This window comes from Arachis hypogaea, chromosome 3 (genome assembly GCF_003086295.3).
Source record: "Arachis hypogaea cultivar Tifrunner chromosome 3, arahy.Tifrunner.gnm2.J5K5, whole genome shotgun sequence".
Lineage (NCBI taxonomy): Eukaryota > Viridiplantae > Streptophyta > Magnoliopsida > Fabales > Fabaceae > Arachis > Arachis hypogaea.
Window position 1 is genome coordinate 138881511 of NC_092038.1, and position 21624 is coordinate 138903134.

The following is a 21624-nucleotide window of genomic DNA, read 5'->3' on the forward strand; positions in this document are numbered from 1 at the left end:
AGGTGATACATCAAGGCGCCCGCTAATTAGTAGTTAAAACCGTTTATCTCACATATTATTCTAAAAATGTCCATCTTTCCTATTATTTAAAATTGTACATCTTTTTTATTATTTTGAAACATTCTATTTTTAAGAGTCCAGTGCAAACAAACAAAGTTAAAAATTTAAAATATAAATGAGATATAAATTAATTAAAGTCAACCTAAATACTAATAAAATATATCGACTTTTATTTTTTAAATAGATCCAAATTAAATTATTAATATTTTTTATTATTTTTAAAAATTATATTTTTATATTTACAAATACACATATTTCGTTTACACGGTAAACCAAATATGTGTATTTTTTCAAATTATATATATCTCGTTTACATTGTAAACCAAATATGTAAGTGAAATAAAAATTAGTAAATATGCTACAAATTACTTATATCCGTAAATAAAATATTTAAATTATTTATTTTAAAAAAATTCCATTTTGTCAATCAACAATAATTAGAATAAATTATTAAAATATTACCGAAAAAATTAGAAAACTAACAAAAGATAATTTAAAAAATACAAATGACAAATAATTTTTTAAAATATTTAAAAAAGTGAAAAAATATCTTTTTTATGCAAACAATAAATAAATTTTGTATTGATAAATGATTTATACATCTCATCCAAATATTTGTAATAATATTTAGACAATTATTTAAAGAATACATGAAAGGATTATAATAACATTCAATTATAGATCTATTTTTATATTTTTTAAACAAATTTTCCGCCATTGACAAAAATATTCAAAATAAAATTGCTTCCATGAAATTGCCATTCTTAAAAAATGCAAATATATATATATATATATATATATATATATATATATTAAAAATTGTTTAAACCAAATCTAAAATTCTTTTTAAAAATATATATCAAATTAATTTTTTTTATTTTTTAAATTTTTTGGCCATTGAAATTTATTTGTCGTTGATATTTTATTTTTGTCAACGTTTTTAACAATTTAATTCACTTCCTACAAGATTAAAATGGTTTTTATTCTGATTAAACTTGTGGTATTATTATTTCCTTAGCCTTTGTTTGGGAATAGGAAAGAAAATGAAAAATTAGAATTATTTGCATGTTGTTTGGATGAAGAGAAAATAAATAGAAAGAAAATAGAAAAAAAATTTTCTTTTGTTTGGATGAAAAGAAAAATGAGAAGAAAAAAAATTATAATAGTATAAAATTATATTAATATCCTTATCTATATTATATGTAAATTATAATTTATTAATAATAAAGAGTAAATATATAATTTTATTCATATTTGCCACATTTTTTTTCATTTTCATCTCATTTGTGGAAAAAAAATAATTTAATAGATCCCACATTAATTTTTTCTTTCCTTTTTATTTTCTCTTCTCATTCAAACAACAAAAAACTTACTTTTCCACCTATTTTCTCTGCTCCCATTTTTTTCCCCTTCAAATTTCCACAATCCAAACAATATGTTAGTCACTCGAAACTTCTGATTTGACACTAATATGATTTAGTCAATTATTATTATTATTTCTTAATGGCCTAAATTAACCAAGGCAAGCAAATACTTGAACCGCAAGCGAAGAACGTTTTCAAGTTCAAAGTTGGCCCACAACCAAACAACTTCTCCTCTTCGACGCAATCGTTCTTCTTCTTTTTGTTTTCATCGCTTTCTGTGTTTGAAAACTGAAAACTAGGAGGCACAGAAATCCCTTTTACACTGTACCATGTGAAATTAAGCTCTTTTAAATGTACCCCCTGTTTCTTCTTTGCTCTAATTTCTCAAATTGAGGAACTCGCTGGTGCTTGGTTTTCTTTGTGCTTCCTAGTTGTGAATGGTTGACTAGTCTTTGACTCTTTGCTGCTCCTTTTGCTGTGCTTCGCATTCTAAGACGGTTTCTTTCATCTCGATTGCTTGTTTGCATGTTTAAATGAATAGGTTCAGTTTTTCTGACCAATAAAACCAGACACTGGATTTCTGATTAAGTGATTATTGTCCTGGTATATATGCATTATCTATATCTGAATCCAGAAATTTCCATTAGCCCTTATAAACTTTTTTTGTTTGCCTTTTTGATAAAAGCAATTGCTTCATGTGCCAAGCACTTCAGTTTTCAGAGTTAATAGGTTTTGCTTTCATTTTGCTGAGCTTCAGTTTGTGACCTAAAAATTGGGAATTTCAGAATCTGTATGAGAAGACTTTCATTTTTGTGAATACTTGGACAATTAGGGTAGTTTTTGAGCAATGGTTCTAACATACATTGAAATTAATGCGGTAGTGGATCCTTCATTTACGATTAATTCTATTCCTACATAAGGATTGGATTAATGTATTTGATATGAGGAATGGAAGGAAATGAGCATTCACTAGTGCCACAATGGTTGAAAAGAAGTAGGGTGGCTGGTAGCCAACTCACATCACCTCCAAGCTCTGGTAATTTTGCGAGTCCATCTTTTTTGTTAGTTTGATTAAAAGGAAAAGAAATAGCATGGGATAAGAAGTAGCTAAGTAGCTTTAAGTCTAATTGACTATTAGGTCCATTCTCCAGGACCATGTTAGTTGTTGAGGGTTAGGAAGGAACTTTACTGCACTCTCATTTTGTTCAGTATTAGTTTTGGTCTCTGGCACATTTATTTCTTTTTCTACAATACATACCATCTAATGCCATTTCAAAGTGTGATGCTATTTACCCACAAAGCGAATGCTGTGCATCGATTTATCATAAATGATGTTTTTATTCACTGAATGCAAGGCCTGGGAACAAAAAAAAAATGTTGTGCAATATATACTGTGATGTGAATAAACAACTATGCAATATGAATATCTCTGATAACGTCAACTATCCTCCTTTTTACAGATCATATTACCTATGATGGCTATGAAGGGACTAGAAAAGGTTCTGGCATCACAAGGTCCTATAGTTCTGTAAGAGGCTGGCCTGATAGAGAATGGGAGAAAGATTTTGATGACGTCTTTGACAAGGACAAGCTGTTTCGTCGCAAGTATAACCGTAACCATTCTGACAGTGTGGATAGTATATTGTCCAATAGGTTTGAGAAGGATTTGTTGTTACGATCACAGTCTATGAACTCTGGGTCTGGGAAATGGAGAGAGACTCGCTCCCGTAGAACTTCAGGTGACAGAAGCAATCCACAAGGAAACCATGCAGAGAGTAATGATATGGTTACTGGTGTTATTGGCATAAAGGATAAATCTGTGTTTGAAGAGGAGTTTCCTTTACTTGGAGCAGAAGACAAACACAGTAGTTCTGATGGAAGAGTGTTATCTTCTAGCTCAAGTAATTGCACTCCACCAACCAGCACTTCTTCAGAGATTATCAGCAATGACCTTAGCTCGACATCAGATGAGGTTCGAATGACTGTTGGAAGCAGTAGCATGGCTTTAATGATGCGTCAGCACACTGATCTTGCAAAAACAACTTCAATTGCTCCAGGCACAATGAGCCTCAGCATGGCTGAGACATTGGCTCAGGGTCCATCTCATTCTGAGACACTTCCACAAGTGAGTTTGACTGTGTACTGTGTTTCTGATGTATGCCGTGTGTTTTGTTAAATGTTTTCTGTGCTCATGTGGTATGTTTTGCAATACAGTTGTCTATTGGTATGCAAAAGCCTGAAGAGTTGGCCCTTAAACAATCTAGGCTATTAATACCCATGATGCCCTTGTCGCCAAGGTCCTTGGTAAGGGTGGTTCTTTCTTTCTCAATGTGATGTTATGAAAAATTTTCCCTCTTTAGTTATATTAATTCCTTATTTCTAAACCTTAACTGTTTTATATGCTCGGGATAATTTCACGCATCAATCATCATAATTCATGATAATCCACTAAATTAGTAACATCTCACATTTAAATTGTATTCTCCTCTAAATTTCTTTTTAATTTTACCTAATTTTCACTTTTGATTGATTTTATTTTTGCTCGTGAATTGACTTTTGCTATATACTTGTTTTCCATAATACGAAGTTATCAATATTCTAATTAAAAAACTGTTTATAATTATTTTTTATAAAAAAAACTATCCTTTTTTCTAAGTAGGCCTGCCAATAGTTTGTTCATTTAGTACCATGTGCTTCAATTAGGGTGCTTAATCCAATCCCTTCAAATTTTCTTGAATTTTATTTTTGTTTCTCTGTGCTGCACATGACCAAAAGTTCAAACTAGCTGAATCCCTAATGCATGATTCAAGGCTCAACATATAAGATAGAAACATTTGTGTCCTCTGCCTATTAGCTTAAGCTATTGGGATAAGTAGTTTCATGGTAAAAAATTAGCTATAATAACTAGCAGTTAATATATTATAACAATAATGATATGTTAGTTACCTCGGAATTTGTTTGGTTATTTGTAATTTTCTGTCGTGTAGGTAGCTAGCCCTTCAGAGAAATCTAAGGTCAAGACAGGGCAGCAGCAGTATCCCTTCTCATATTCACGTTTGCCCAGTCATTCTTCACAGAGTGCTTTTGGAAACTCTGATGTGCAGAAGACTGTTTCCAGTAATTCCCGTAATGTCAGCACTTCACAAGAGTTGAATGGTTTCTCTTCGGTTGCAAAGGACAACTTGAGTTCCAGTAGAGTAATCTGCCCAACTGGAGCAACTGCTTCGACTTCTATCTCTTATCCCTATAACAGTTCTGGTGATAGTTCAATCCCTTCTGCGTGGATGACAATAGAGAAGAGGCCAACTTTTCAGACCCAGAGCAGGAGTGATTTCTTTAAGAATCTGTCAAAGAAGAGTTCCTCAAAAAACTCTTGTTCCGATGTTTGCCCTAATGGAATTTCATGTGCCTTGGAGAAGTCTGAAGTTGGCAAAAGCACTGCCACTTCTTCTGTGAACTCTTTGGCTGAGAGCAGCTCTGTAATTACTGAAAATGCTGCTGCTGCTGCTGCTGCTGCCAGTAAACCATTGAAATTTTCAAGCAATGGAGAACAGCAGCATAGCACCAACCCAGTTCTCCATCCAGATGAAGAGATTGCATTCTTACGATCACTAGGGTGGGAGGAAAGTGCTGGAGAGGATGAAGGCCTCACTGAGGATGAGATACAAGACTTCTATGAGAAGGTTAATATCCATTTGGAACTGCTGATTTTGCTCTAGCTTTATTTTGTTTGAAGTTGATATATATTTTGGATAATTGATCCATATGACCACTCCATTAAATTGTTTCCTCTTGCAGTATTTGAAATTGCAACCGTCATCAAATATTTCTCTGAGGAGCGGGTCAAAGCCGGATTCCATTGGCACTTGAGTGGTGGTGCTCCATAAGGTTGTAGATCATCTTGCTGAGTATGAAACATACATTTAGTATTTAGAGCATGATTCCAGGATTTGGAATATGAAAGTGACAGGGGGACAATTGAAGTTCACTTACTCTGTTTCCTTAGTAGGTGGGTTGATAGAGTTGGTTTTGGAGTATTATATGAAAGATAAAGAATAGGTTACATACATTAATACATACAAACACAAATTACAAGGCAGCACTGATCCTTTGTTAATAACCAGTGAAACAATCGCAAAAGTCTGCATGTAGCAAGAAGTGTAGTATACAGTATCAAGGAAAGCAATGCAGAAACATAGTATACATAATACCAATATTTTTCAACACTAAAGAGTGGATGCTTATTAGTTATTACATTACTCACTCAATTGGATTCTACTTACATATTGGTTCATAAAGTCCCAATAATTATTCAAATTTGGAACTCAGTATGAGTGTACAAGATCTCCCTTTTCTTTTCTTCCTAAAAATAGGCCCAGTTATGAATGAATGAATTTGATACATTAGATTAAGGAATCATGTTTGCTATTTTTCTTTTTATCACAAGTGAGATTATCCTGAACCAAAATTTGGATGGCTTTCTCTTGAGTCCAATTAAGTTAATTAGGTTTCCTTAATTTTAGACATTACAAATTCACCCACACCACATTCACACACACAATACTTAAGGATTTTATCTACTACGGGTGTATTAGTTACAAGGCATACATGGACCCATTAGACCAAAAGTTTTGCTTGCCATAATAGGATTTGAATGTTGAGGGTTTTCTATTTGATTATGAAAAGAAACGGTCCATTAACTAGACATATCAAATTTGAAAGATCTGTAGCATTTTTATGGATTTTTAATATAGAATTTCGACAGAGAAAAAAAAAGGGGGGGGGGGGGGGTGTTGGCTGGTTTTGAGATTGAGGGGTACAAGTAAGCATTCAGTGTGTGTTCTTTTTTCTTTGCTTTTCCAGAATAGTTCAGTTTTGCTTTCTTTAGAATATGAATAGACTTGGACCAGAAACAGTTGATTAAACAAGCCCAACTGCAAAAGGGAGAAAAAAAATTACATAAAACCAAATAATTACTTGAGCAACTATTGTAGAATATATATATGCTTGGACCAGAAACAGTTGATTAAACAAGCCCAACTGCAGAAGGGAGAAACAAAATTTACATAAAACCAAATAATTACTTGAGCAATTATTGTAAAATGGTGTATTTTATGGTATCTTTTATTATTGTGCTTAAATTGTCTAACTTGTTTTTATAAGAAAAAAAAAAGTATAAAATAAAAGTAAAATATTTAAAATTTATTAAATATTATTTTTTTCTCTTTTTATCACCGTCCGCTGCATGTCGCGCCTGTCGTAGCATTGCGCACCAGTCCATTGTGCGTTGTTTTCACTGCGCTGCCCATAACCTGCACACCAGCCGCCACACACAGTCTTCCTAGGTTTTGTATATATATTTTTTTTAAATTTTGGATGTGTTTTTTTAAGGTAGAAAACAAAAATAAGCCAAGGAAAAAAATAATTTACATGAATAAGGCAAAACGAAAATTGCTTCATGAATCTACCAATGCACGTTTATATGTAGTTCGAATCAGCTTGGTTCGAATTCCATTTCTACATAATTCGAACCAGCTTGGTTCGAATTACACACAAACACACGCACACACTAATTTGAACCAGCTTGGTTCGAATTACACACAATAATTCATGGTATAATTCGAATGATGCTGTTAAAAAATTAATAATTTATTAAAAAAAATTATTAAAAAATTTATTAAAAAAATTAATAATTTAAAAATTAAAAAAATATATATTTTATTTCATACGTTAAAAAAAAGCTAACAAAATATTTAATTACGAGACTTCTTTAAAATATTAATGAGCTATCAATTCGAATTCCATTCAATACTTTTCTGTCCATTTTTAATAGTTCATGAATATTTTTTAATAAATTTTTTTAAATTATACTACAAAAAATATTTTATCCTATGCAAAACAATTTAAAAAAATGACTTAAAAAAATGTTAGGAGTACTATAAAAATTTGTAATGTTATAATAACTTAGGTAAATACATGCATGTACTCAGATTTTAAATAAAATAATCTACATAGTCAATAATAATTTAGAAATGAAAGAAAATATTTTATTCCATACAAAATAATTAAAAAAATATATTTTATTCTATACAAAATAATTTTAAAAAATGGCTTAAAAGATGTTATGAGTACTATAAAAGTTTGTAATATTCTAGTGATTTAGGTAAATATATGATAAAAATATTTTTTCTTTAATTTCTAAATTATTAGTGACTACGTGGAGTATTTCTTTAATGTCTTAAGTCATTAGAACATTACAAATTTTTATAGTACTTCTAACATCTTTTAAGCCATTTTTTAAATTATTTTGCATAGAATAAAATATTTTTTTATGGTATAATTTAAATAAATTTATTAAAAAATATTCATGATAATTTTTTAATAAAATTATTTAAATTATATGGTGAGATATTACATGATTCGAATTACGCATAGGGAAGTTCGAATTACTCTGATTCAAATTATATGGTGAGCAATTCGAATTCTATATAATACTCTTCTGCCCATTCTTGATAGCTCATGAATATTTTTTAATAAATTTATTTAAATTATACCACAAAAAAATATTTTATTCTATACAAAATAATTTAAAAAATGGCTTAAAAGATGTTAGAAGTACTATAAAAATTTGTAATGTCCTAATGACTTAGGACATTAAAGAAATACTCCACATAGTCACTAATAATTTAGAAATTAAAGAAAAAATATTTTTATCATGTATTTACCTAAATCACTAGAATATTACAAACTTTTATAGTACTCATAACATCTTTTAAGCCATTTTTTAAAATTATTTTGTATAAAATAAAATATATTTTTTAATTATTTTGTATGGAATAAAATATTTTCTTTCATTTCTAAATTATTATTGATTATGTAGAATATTTTATTTAAAATTTGAGTACATGCATGTATTTACCTAAGTTATTATAACATTACAAATTTTTATAGTACTCCTAACATTTTTTAAGCCATTTTTTTTAAATTGTTTTGCATAGGATAAAATATTTTTTGTAGTATAATTTAAAAAAATTTATTAAAAAAATTTATTAAAAAATATTCATGAACTATTAAAAATAGACAGAAAAGTATTGTATGGAATTCGAATTGATAGCTCATTAATATTTTAAAGAAGTCTCGTAATTAAATATTTTGTTAGCTTTTTTTTAACGTATGAAATAAAAATATATTTTTTTAATTTTTAAATTATTAATTTTTTTAATAAATTTTTTAATAAATTTTTTTAATAAATTATTAATTTTTTAACAGCATAATTCGAATTATACCATGAATTACTGTGTGTAATTCGAACCAAGCTGGTTCGAATTATGTGTGCGCATGTGTTTGTGTATAATTCGAACTAAGCTGATTCGAATTATGTAGAAATAGAATTCGAACCAAGCTGATTCGAACTACATATAAACGTGCGTTGGTAGATTCATGAAACAATTTTCATTTTGGCTTATTCACGTAAATTATTTTCTCCCTTAGCTTATTTCTGTTTTTTGCCCTATTTTTTATATCTTTTAAATGTTTTTTTTTCTTATATTTTGGATGGTTCCTTTGTTTAGGTTTTGCATATTTTTTTAATAATTTTGGATGTTTAATTTCTTTTCTTAGTTTCCGAAAGTTTTTTTCTAATATTTTTGTATGTGTTGTTTTAATAAGTTTGAATTTTTTTCTAAATGATTTTGGATATTTTTTTTATTAGGTTTTGGATCTTCATTTTATTATAATTTTAGATTTTTTTTTAATTTTGAACGTTTCTTTTTCATTGATTTTAGATAATTTGAATTCACGTTTCGTCTAAAGAAAAATTAAAAAAAATAACCAATTCTGCTTTTTGTTTTTTTTTTTAATGAAAAATTAATTACTTTGTTATGAAATTATAAGCCGATATTTAGCTATTTAATTTTCTAAAAATATTATGTATAATAAAAAAAATTAATTTTTAAATCAGTTATTATATATTTAAATATAAATACATATACTATTTTATGTATATTTAATATATTTTTTATATTTCAACATTGATAGATACTTTTGGAATACACATTATTATTATTAATTATAAGAGTAAATGCTTAATTTGGTTTCCAAAATTTAATTGTGGATCAATTAAATTTTTGACTTTTGTAAATGACCAACAATGTTTTTTAAATTGAGAAACGTGAATCTATTTCGTCTCTAAGTAGGGGTGAACGCGGATCGGATATGGCCAAAATTTCGATTTGATCCACACTAAAATTATTGGATCAGATCTAATATCCGCAATTTTAAAGCTTGAATCCGATCCGATTTGATCCGCACATTTAGGGATCGGATATCGGATATATCCGCAAAACCCAAAAATATTTTTAAAAGCTTATTTTTATTAAAAAATATCAATAGAATTCATTTTTCTAATCTTTTAAATATGTTTACTCTAAAAAAAATATTAAACATACTTTTCTTAAATAATAAATTAAAATAATTCAAGATATATGATAAATATTAGTTGAAATAAAACATAAAAAGAATATTTACTTATTTATTTCTTTATTTTTGCAAATACGCGGATATGGAGATCGGATATGCAAATACCCACACAAAATCTGCAATCCGATCCGATAGCCTTGCGGATCAGATCCATATCCGCAATTTTCAGATCGAATTCAGATAAACACCGCGGATATGCGGATTGGATCCGATTCATGAACACCCATATCTCTAAGTAAACTGCCACCTTAATGAGACTCATGTGTACTGTTAAGTGCCAACTACTTGACATTCCAGTTGTATGCTAATGTACTCAAATTGGTCCCCAAATTTATTTTCTAATATTCAAATTAGTCCATCTTAAATTAGAAAACCCTAACCTTCTTTTGTCCTTAATTTTCAACATCTCTTCTCTTCTGTTCTTTGTCTTTTTCTTCTCCTGTTCATCTTTTATTTATCTGTTGTATAAGAAACCTCATTGATCTTCATCTTCTTTGAGTCCTTTTCTTTTTCTTCATCAACTTTCTCAACATCATCACCTTCCTCCTTCTTCTTTGGTTTATCATCTTCATTGTCACCGGTCTCTTTTTCAATGATCTTCTCAATCTAAAGATAAATAGAATACCGAATTAATTTTGAGTGCTTCTTTACAGATCCTTAATTCTTCTCTCCTCCAAGTACTTTGACTGTTAAAACCAAAAGTAATATCAATTACTTAGTCATTATCTTTGTTGAGAGTAGGCATGCACATAGAAGTTAGTTTTGTATAGTCAGTTAGTTAGTTACTGGTGGTTGTGATGGTTGTTAGTTCTATTTTGTAATACCTGTGATTTCTGATAATTCTGTTTGACACTCCAGCAGCACTCCTGTGCTCTAGTGAGCTTATAGCTGCTCCATTGTATAGTGTGATATTTTGAAATTGAATCAATTCAGTTCTGAAAAACAACAATTTTCTTTCTTAAATAAGCGCTGATAACAAAAAGCCAATACTCTCGATTTTGACCTTTCTTGCAAAGAGTTACAACTACTGTGAAGTCCTATTGTGCCAATTCAATCCTCCAACATGGTATCAAGAGCAAGGTTGTGAAGATCCATGGCATTTCTTCTCTCGAATTCAACCTTTACTGTCAAAAATGTCCTAGTTCCAATTCAGGACAAGCTAGAAGAAAATAACTTTTCAACATGACAGTAAGTTGTTCTTCTTACCCTTGAAATCCTTGAACTTGAAGATCATCTGGATCCTTCAAACATTCCTCCTGAATTCAACTCACAAGATTCTGTTGAAGAAAAGGCAGCTTTGGATTCAACAAAACAAGCCACACCTGCAAAACCACCAGCTACTCCCTCAACCAAGAAAGAATCAAGCAAATTTAAAGAATGGAGGCAGAATGATAAAGCTCTCATGAACTGGATTCTGGCTTCTATGTCAGTAACATTCAAACATAAGGTGGTAAACTGCAAACAATTTTATCAGGTATGGAATGTAATTCATTCTTATTTCACTACATCATCAAGAACCCGAATTCAAAGCCTCAAGACACAACATCGATCTGTCAAGAAAACTGGGAGTGTGACTGAATATTTGGCTATCATTCGAAAACTGGTGGATTCTCTTTTGGCCATTGGATATCCTCTTACCGAGGATGATCATATACAGGCTATCTTAGATGGCCTTACAGAGGAATATCATGAATATGTTACATCTGTAATGTCAAGAATGTCAAACTTTACAGTTTAAGAAGCTGAGTCTTTTTTACTTGGCTATGAGGATTTACTTGAAAGATACAAGAAACCTGACCAGGGAATTGTTCTGGCCAATTTAGCCCAAACTCCTTCAACTTCTTGGTACAATTTTAACAGAGGGACCGATGGAAGAAAAGGGCGTAGAGGTCGCTTTGGCCGTGGTGCAAGATTTGGTAATCAGCGACCACAGTGCCAATTATGTGGCAAACTTAGCCATATGGTGCAGAATTGCTTCTTTAGATATGATCCTCAATTCCAGAATTCGAACAACTCTGTACCCTCCACCCCTCAATACCAGAATTTACCTACTTCTGCACAAACTAATACACCACCTCCAACCCAAGTTCCTTATAGCAATTCTTTCCCACCACCACCCTCCTCATCATTTCACCAACCTAGAGCTTGTTTTTCTACCAATTCAGCTCTTCCAAATACGGCATGGTACCTTGATTCAGGAGCTAGCCATTATCTTACTGCTGACCATGCCAGCCTTCTCAAATCATCAGATACTATAAACTGTCCAGAACAAGTCTTTATTGGTAATGGCCATGGGATTCCCATTTTGCACCATGGCTCATCTCTTCTATATGATAAATGTCGTAATATATGCTTTAAGTTAAATACCCTGCTACATGTTCCTAATATTTCTCAGAATTTATTAAGTGTTTCTTAATTTCAAAAGACAGTAATATATTCTTTGAATTCTAGCCTAACTTTTGTGTAATTCGTGATCAGGTTACTCGGGATCATCTCTTTCAAGGAATGGCTAAAGGAGGCATATATTGCTTTGATCAATTAGTTGTCCCTAGAAATAGAATGATTACATTTCCTGCTAATAATTCACAAGGCTTAGCTAATTCAGATGTTTCAAAACAATCTGTTACTCCTTTCAATTCTGTTGCTGTGTGTAAAAATCAAACTTGTAATGATCTCAATAAAGATATCAAGATGAATAAGAATGACACTAATTCTTTCCTCAATTTTACTCACTCTCCTAATAATAAGTCTGATTCTGTGTGTGACAAGCATGACTCCTTTCCTAGTGCTCTTAATACTATTGTCTCTAATGCTACAGTACATGACTGTTCTCATAAATATGCATCTGTTATTAAAAGTTGTACTCTAAATTCTACTGCTACCACACATTCAGTTCATGGTAATTCCACCAATACAATAGAGATATCTAGAAATCAGCACTACAATAACATTCCTACTGTCCTCAATACTCAATTTAGGCCTATTTTACCTACTAAACTATGGCACAAGAGATTTGGCCATAGCAATCTAGGAACTGTTAAAAAAGTCATGTCCCAATGCAATTTTTCTTTCTCCAAATCTGATTTATCCTACCAAGTCTGTGAATTTTGCACTATGACAAAAATGCATCAATTACCTTTTAAAGATTCTGATTCTATTTATAATTATCCCCTGGAACTGGTTTACATTAACATTTGGGGGCAGCTCTTTTTGTTTCAAAATCTGGTTTTAGATATCATATATGTTTTGTTGATGCTTGTACAAAATTCTCATCTATTTCTCTTCTTGTTAACAAATCATAGGTACTTATTGCTTTGCAAAATTACAAAACACTCATGGAGAACCAAACCAACATGAAATCAAAAAGTATTCAAAGTGATCATGGCATGGAGTTTTTGTCAAAATCCTTTACATCATTTCTTCATGAGCATGGTATTTCACATCGTCTATCATGCCCCTACACTCACCAACAACAAGGGAGTGTAGAGAGGAAGTATAGACATATAACTGAAACTGGCTTATCCCTTTTAGCTACTGCATCCATGCCCTTAGAATACTGGGATGCTGCCTTTACCACTGCATGCTTTCTTATAAATAGATTATCTATAGCAAAACTCAATTTTTGAAGCCCTTATGAAGCTCTCTTTCACAAGCCACCAGATTATATGTCTCTAAGGATATTTGGTTGTGCTTGTTATCCCTTACTACGACCATACAATAAAAGGAAGTTCAATAAATCAGAAATGTGAGTATTCTTAGGTTATGATTCAAATCATAAAGGCTATAAATGTCTTAATCAGGAGGGCAAGATTTTTATCTCTAGAAATGTACTTTTTGATGAACTTATTTTTCCTTTTTAGAAATGGAAAGTTCCAGGCCCTCTGCACTGTCCCCACCTCCCTCCACTAATCATGCACCGGCTGGAGTCATACCTTTGATTAGTCACCCTGATTCCACTTCTGCCTCTACCAGCCAACTTCTTCAGAAAATAAACACTTATCATACATTGATAGTCCACCAAATTTTCATACACATACCACTATTTCCTCTCCCATAACAACCACTAAATCTACATCAGCTCAAGATGATAGTTCATGCTCCTCTACCCTAGGTCAACCTGCTGCAACCAATACACCCTTGCCACCACCGCTCCATCCCTTTCTTCCAATATTCACCCTATGACCACTAGACTAAAATCTGGTATTGTTAAGCCTAGAAACCTGGTGGCCGTTGCTGACACTACTGATCTAATCAACCAATTACCGAAAAATACCAATCAGGCTCTCACTTGTCCTCATTGGAAGTAGGCTATGGACAATGAGTATGCGGCTCTAGCAAAATGTGGGACATGGTCCCTGGTTGATCCCCCACCTAATGCAACTATTGTTGGGTGCAAATGGGTATATGCCATTAAAAGGAATGCAGATGGTAAAATTCTTAGGTATAAGGCAAGATTAGTTGCAAAAGATTTTTATCAAGTGGAAGCGATTGACTTTGAAGAAATTTTCAGCCCTATAGTGAGGCTAGTGTCAGTACAAATCATTATCACTATTGCACTCACAAATAATTGGTGCCTAAGGCAGTTTGATTTTGATAATGCATTTTTAAACAGGGCATTATCAGAAATTGTCTATATGCAGCAGCCAGTTGGATATAATGAGAGGCAGCCTCTCAAAGTCTGTAAACTGCACAAAGCCATATATGGTCTTAAATAAGTCCTAAGGACTTGGTATCATACTCTTGCCTCTACTTTAAGAACTCTTGAATTTCAGAATACCACTTCTGATGTGGCATTGTTCATCAGAAAAACGAATTCTGATGTCACTTATATGTTGATATATGTAGATGATATTATTGTCACCGGATCCAACTCTGTTGCAATAGACAGCCTAATTAAGCAATTGAATTGTATCTTTTCTTTGAAGGATCTTGGTTTGTTTCATTTCTTTTTAGGTCCTGAAGCACACTATTTACCTGACCAGAAGTTGATGCTTACTCAAACACAATATGCAAAGGACTTGTTATATCGTGCTAGAATGACAAATTCAAATCCGATGCCTACACTTATGATGACTTCTTTGAAACTGAGTAAAGGTGACTCAGACCCTTTTAAAGACCCTAAGAGATACAGGTCCATAGTAGGAGCCTTACAATATCTCACGATCACAAGACTAGATCTAGCATTTGCCATGAATAAAGTCTCGCAATTTATGCATTCACCAACCATTCAACATTGGAAGGCGATAAAGAGGATACTTCGATATCTCCAAAGTACACTTCAATAAGGGTTAGTTTTTTCCAAATGCACTGACTATCGCATTCTCTCATTTAATTTGCATATTCGGACCGGGCTTCGGACTTGGATGATCGAAGGTCGACTACTGGTTACTGCATCTTGATAACTTGAAAGAGTGGCAAGCAGTCAAAGGTTAGCCGATCTACCACCGAAGCAGAATATAGGGCAATAGCATCAGCTCAAACGGAGATCATGAGCATCCGGCAGCTATTGGGAGAACTAGAAGTCCCATAACAAATATCTCCAACAATCTACTGTGACAATCATAGCACCTGTTTACTTGCTGCCAATCCTGTTCTGCACAGCAGGTGCAAGTACTTGGAGATGGATTTGCACTTTATCAGGGACTTGGTTAACTCTAAACAGTTTTATGTGGTGCATATCTCAGCTCTTAACCAAGTGACAGACTTATTAACCAAACCTCTCTCAGTTACCCTGTTCACCAGATTCAAGGACAAACTTAGGATATGGATTCATCCCTCCCTAAGTTTGAGGGGGTGTTGAGAGTAGGCATGCACATAGAAGTTAGTTTTGTATAGTCAGTTAGTTAGTTACTGGTGGTTGTGATGGCTGTTAGTTCTATTTTACAACATTTGTGATTTCTGATCTGTTTCACACCCCAGCAGCACTCCTCTGCTCTAGTGATGCGTGTGTGCGTGTGTGCGTGTGTGTGTGGGTGCTCCATTGTATAGTGTGATATTTTGAAATTGAATCAATTCAGTTTTGAAAAACAACAATTTTCTTTCTTAGATAAGCCTTGTTAACAAAGCCAATACTCTTGATCTTGGCCTTTTTTGCAAAGAGTTTCAACTACTATGAAGTCCTATTATGCCAATTCAATCTTCCAACAATCTTCTATTACAAGCTCAAATTAAATCAACTTTCAATTAAAAAAATTACCTAAAATATTATAAAAGTTTTTCTTAAAGTCTAAAAACTAAGCATGCACAATTATTCAAATTGATGTACATACCTCATTGTGTTTTTAAATAAATTTATACACAAATAAATATGTTGTTTTTTATCTGATCTTTGCGAAAAAGAGATCATTTGGTTCCTCTTCCGAATTGCTCCCACCTGGTAGCACTGGTCACAGTAAATAATTCACCAGCCTATGATTACCAAATGTACTGCTCATCATCGTTATGCTTGGTTGTCACAATCACTTTTTTGGTAATCAAGTACGTAGAGTAAAATCCAACACTGAACTGCTCAATCATGCTGACATTAGCACTGACTTGCAGCGTCTCCATGAATTTCTTCGTCCCAGATTTCGCAATTATTCCCAAATTATTCACCAATTCTAAATGCATAAAGAAACATATCATTTATAAGTAAAAGGTTTCTTTGTGTTTTTTTACGCGGAAGTCGTTGATGGTGGGAGACATTCAAAAGATGAATGGGAGAAAAGAGGACAGAGAACAAAAGAGAAATGACGATGAAAATTAAAGATGAAGGAGGGTTAGGATTTTATTTAAGATAGACTAATTTGGATATTAGAAAATAAATTTGAGAACCAATTTGAGCCAGATTCAACTTTCGTCCACATTAGCGTACAACTGTAATTTCAAGTTGGCACTTAACAATGCATATCAACACCATTAACACGATAGTTCATTCAAGAACGAACGTGAATTTACGTGTCTCAAATTAAGAGACGTAGTTGATCATTTACAAAAGTTAAGAATTTAATTGATGCATGATTTAAATTTTAAAGACCAAGTTGTGCATTAACTCTTAATTATAATATTGATATTTTTAAAATGTTATTATATAATATTTATTTATTATAAGATTTGCTAGGTTTTTACTTAAGATTGGATCTTATAACAAAACTAAGCATACCTTTCTATGTTAAACTTGATTTAATTATATTTTATTAGTAAAATAAAGAATATATTTATTAATTGATTATATATTTAAATCAACCATGATATGAAAGTAATTGATGGTACCCGATACAATGTATATATATCATGCATTCATGCATTGACTATTGACTATTGAACATCAAAACGTGTCAAGTGTATATCCACAGCCAAATGAAATAACAATTACATGTCAACTTAAACGAGGAAAATATCTAGTCAACCTTTTATCTCTTCAACCATTCATAAACTATATTTCCTGATCTCTTTGTTTCAATGTATGACTCTGTTTGAATGTCGTATCATTTTATTTGAATTTACCTGAATAATGTTTGCCTCGTACATATTACGTGTCGCCATGTCTATATACACGATATTTCATTATTTTGCCAAATTTAAAATTACTGGAAAAATTGAAATGTTAATTTTTCTCAAGAAAATAAGACGAGGTAGGGTGGAGTTTTTTTGAGTATTTTAAAATAATAATAATTTTTACTGTATTTCATTTAATCATGGCACATTAATAATATGGGTGACAACATGAATTGAACGAAACAAAACTTTTTATCCGGAAGTGACATATTTGATATTTCATTAGTTTTAATGTCGTCTATGTTTCACAAATATCTTAGAATAATGAAAGCCGCTAGGCGTGAGTACGGATAGCGGGTATTTAATTATCTGTTCGAATTCGAACTAAATCAATTAAATTGGTTCTGGAGTCAACGAGTAATTGGGTCTAATTCGAACCAAATTAATGGCCTTTGTTAGTAATTAGTTCGGTATCGATTCGGAGTGCGGAACCCAAACCAATCCATGAACCCGATCATATATTAAATAAATAAATAAATAAAAAAATATATATGATTTTTAGTGGCTTTTAGTGAGATTATTCACTATTAATATGTTTAGATTTTAATGAGTTGAATTTTTAATGTATTTAATGTTTAACATGTTTAGATTATTTATATTGATGTTATATTTTTATTGTACTTGTTGAATTTTTAAGATAAAATTTATTTTTTTTTATGAATTTCAAAGTTATCGGGTATCCAATTATCCGAACTAAACCAATCCGTTTTTAATCAGTTTGGTTTAGTTCGGCTACATACACAAAAAAATACAAATTCGAATCAAAGCGAATCAATTACATTTTGATCGATTCGATTCTAATTTTACTTTGAATCTGAACCAAACCCGATCCATATCCACCCCCTAAAAGCTGCTCTTAGATCCGTGTGTGAGGTGTTATGGTAGTAGGATACTAAGATATATACTGTTTTCTATATTAAGATCAACATTATTTTTCACTCTCAGTCTTTTCTTACTTTCATTCTTAGATATATGAGACTTTGAGATAATGCCCATAATTAAAACTCTGACACGGCACTCATTAATAATATGTTCAGCGGTACATAGAATAAGAAAAATTATGTAAGATGGCAATAAATATTTATAAGGTCCATGTTTGGCTATTATTATATAGTATGTAGCAGATATAGTGAATATATAATTTTGGTGATATTTGAAAAGCATTGTAAAAGTGAAAACAATATAGCTTTTTAATATTACCGGCGTATACTCTGGTATTATTCATTATTATTTTTCGTTATCATATACACACAAATTAAGAAAGTTCAAGAATCAAGCACAAGAATATATCTACAAGCAAATCAAGAAGGAACTAGCTGAAGGTACGGTCTTCAACTTCAGATTGGAAATTCCCCATCAAATTCAACGACATCTTTCATTCATCGTTGGAAGTTGAATCTTATCTGCGATGAAGAGAGAGAAGAGGGAGTGGGGTTTGCTATGGCACTATATAAGGGGCAAACAAACTTGCATTGCATGTATACACATGCAAACTTATGCACATTATTTAATTTTATAATACAATACCACTATTATTATGCATGAATATAATAATAGGTTAATTTATCTAATTTTTTTTTTAACTATATTTTAAGCCTGAGAGATGAGAGACTAATCCAATATAAAAATAACCAAGGGGGAATTCGAATAATACCAATAAACAAGGTTTCCCTCACCCCGGCAGGGGAATTCAATTAAACGTATATATTCAAAATTAATGCAGTAATTAATATCAATATAATAAAATATTGTGTAAGTGATTGGTTTCAAAATAACGGTTATTTTAACTTTTTCCATACATTAAAGTTTTAATGTTTGTAATTTTTTACGAGAATGCTAGGGTCAACAGAATTTGTGATATGTAGTCATTAATTAGTTATCATCAATATTTTTAATGGTGTGAGATGATATTTAATAGTATAAGATTACTCATTTTTTTTAATGATTAATGTCCCCTAAACTTTCTTATTTTATATTATAAAAAAACTAAAATATAATTATTTTGTGAGATAGGTGAAATCAGAAGTAGACCTAGACATTAGGGGTGAGCACAGGTCAGTTTGGTTCGGATTCAAGGTGAAATTAGAATCGAACCGATTAAAATGTAATTGGTTCGGTTTGGTTTGGATTTGTATTGTTTTGTGTATGTACTCGAACCAAACCAAACCGATTAAGAACGGATTGGTTCGGTTCGGGTAATTGAGTACCCAATGACTTTGAAATTCATAAAAAAAATAAATTTTATCTTAAAAATTCAACAAGTACAATAAACATGTAACATCAATATAAATAATCTAAACATGTTAAACACCAAATATATTAAAAATTAAATTCATTAAGATCCAAATATATTAATAGTGAATAATCTCACTAAAAGCCACTAAAAATCATATATATTTTTATTTTTTTATTTAATTAATATATGATCGGGTTTACAGGTTGGTTCGAGTTCTGCACCCCCAGAATCGATACCCGAATCAATTACTAACAAAGGTCATTGGTTTAGTTCGAATTGGACTCGATTACCCGTTAATTCCAGAATCAATTTAATTGGTTCGGTTCGAATTTAGACAGGTAATCGAGTACCCGCTACCGATGCTCACCCTTACTGAACATAGAGGAAGCTAAGGAGGCACTTATATATCCCCACTAAGTTTTTATATCTCAGAATACTCGATTTGCCAAGGGAATAGTTTGGGTATGTGAAGCTGGTATTGAACGCCGAAAGAAACTTATTGGAGGATGACCCTGGTTTCTTGATTGTGATATATGCCTAACTTATCTTTTCTTGAGATGCTTGCAATCTGATTAAAAGGAGGTAAAGCTCAATTGTAGTTGAGTTTGCCCTTGTATTATCGGATGGTACCTAACCACTGCGCATACAATACATTATTGGTCGAGATATAATCATTAATTTTATTTTTTTTATTAATTTAAGTTGTTAAAATAAGTGATTTTATGACATGCTATCAGAATTTTATATTTAAAAGGTAAAAAATTTGATCTTTGATGAATAAAAAAAAAAATACCATAAGACAAAAATAAAAAAATACCTCCTCCTTCGTCGCCGTTATTCGCCGCCGGTAATACTCTATTCTTATTCGTTTGCGCCTTCCACCTCGCCTCCTGTTTAATCGTCGCTTCCTCTTTCCACCTCGCTGCCTTCTGATTTTCTGTGCTTGATTTTATGATTTATTAGCTTGCGATTTGTTCATGATTTGTTATCTGTGCTTGATTTTATAATTTTTTTGTTCATGATTTGTTATATGTGTTCATGTTTTGGTATCTGGATTCATGATGAGGTCATCAGAAAAATTCTGTTTGAGTTACTGTTCATGATTTGGTATCTGTTCATGATTTGTTCATGATGAAATGAGTTGCTGTTTCATGATTTTGGTTGCTGAATTATTTATTTGTTCATGCTGGATTACATGATTTTGGTTGCTGCTTCATGATTTTGGTTGCTGCTTCATGTTTATCTGGATTACATAGTTTTCTGAAATTATTTTCTGGTCTTTGATTTTCTGATTGTTACATATGGAACAATCACAAAGTAACCCACAGCCACAAGATAATGCTGTTCAAGATTCTCAAACTGGTTCATCCAGAGATAAATCTGATCTAGCTTGGCAATATTTTACAGTGAAGTATGACAAAAATAACAAGGCTCAATATACATGTACTTTCTGCTTGAATACTTACAATGGAGGGGGGATATATAGAATGAAATATCATCTTGCGAAAATTCCTGGACAAATTAAAGTTTGTAACAAAGTAACTGAAGTTGTTGAACTTCAATTCAAAAGGCTTTTGGAGGAAAACAAAAAAAAATAAGGCAGAAAATTATGAAATTGTTTGTAAATCTCTAATAATAAACTTTGATGTTTGAAGTTATTGTTTGTGAACCTCTAATATTAAGTTATGGATAATTTATTATGTGAAATTTTAAATTTTATTAAGTTAGAAATTATTGAATTTATATATTTAAAATTATTTTTAGATTTTTTTAATAATTTTATTTAATATTTTATTAAATCGGTTTAATTCTGGTCGGACTAATGAATTATTGAACCAATAATCTTACCAGTTTATTGACCGGTCTGATTTTCGCAACCTTGCTATATATAAAATTAAAGCACAATATATTTAAATATTTAAATATATTATACTACACTAAGTTGGAAGT

The 21624-nt window shown here is 31.4% G+C and overlaps 1 protein-coding gene and 1 pseudogene across 4 annotated transcripts; one reads left to right on the forward strand and one right to left on the reverse strand.

The window, feature by feature from the left end:
- The first annotated feature begins 1528 nt into the window (after window positions 1–1528).
- Window positions 1529–5655, forward strand: LOC112734504 (uncharacterized). Of its 4 annotated transcripts, none has more exons than XM_025783852.3 (5): window positions 1529–2460; window positions 2885–3549; window positions 3639–3728; window positions 4412–5107; window positions 5223–5655. In XM_025783852.3, the coding sequence occupies exons 1-5, from the start codon at window positions 2373–2375 to the stop codon at window positions 5292–5294; spliced, it is 1611 nt and encodes a 536-aa protein (XP_025639637.1). In that variant the 5' UTR covers window positions 1529–2372; the 3' UTR covers window positions 5295–5655. The 4 variants fall into 4 exon arrangements, with proteins under 4 accessions (XP_025639637.1, XP_029147659.1, XP_072089784.1 ...); XM_072233683.1 differs by having other exon boundaries at window positions 1597–1965; XM_072233681.1 differs by having other exon boundaries at window positions 1604–2027.
- Window positions 5656–10352: 4697 nt separating this feature from the next.
- LOC112735618 (heat shock protein 83-like) lies at window positions 10353–17426 on the reverse strand (annotated as a pseudogene).
- Between the last annotated feature and the right edge of the window lie 4198 nt (window positions 17427–21624).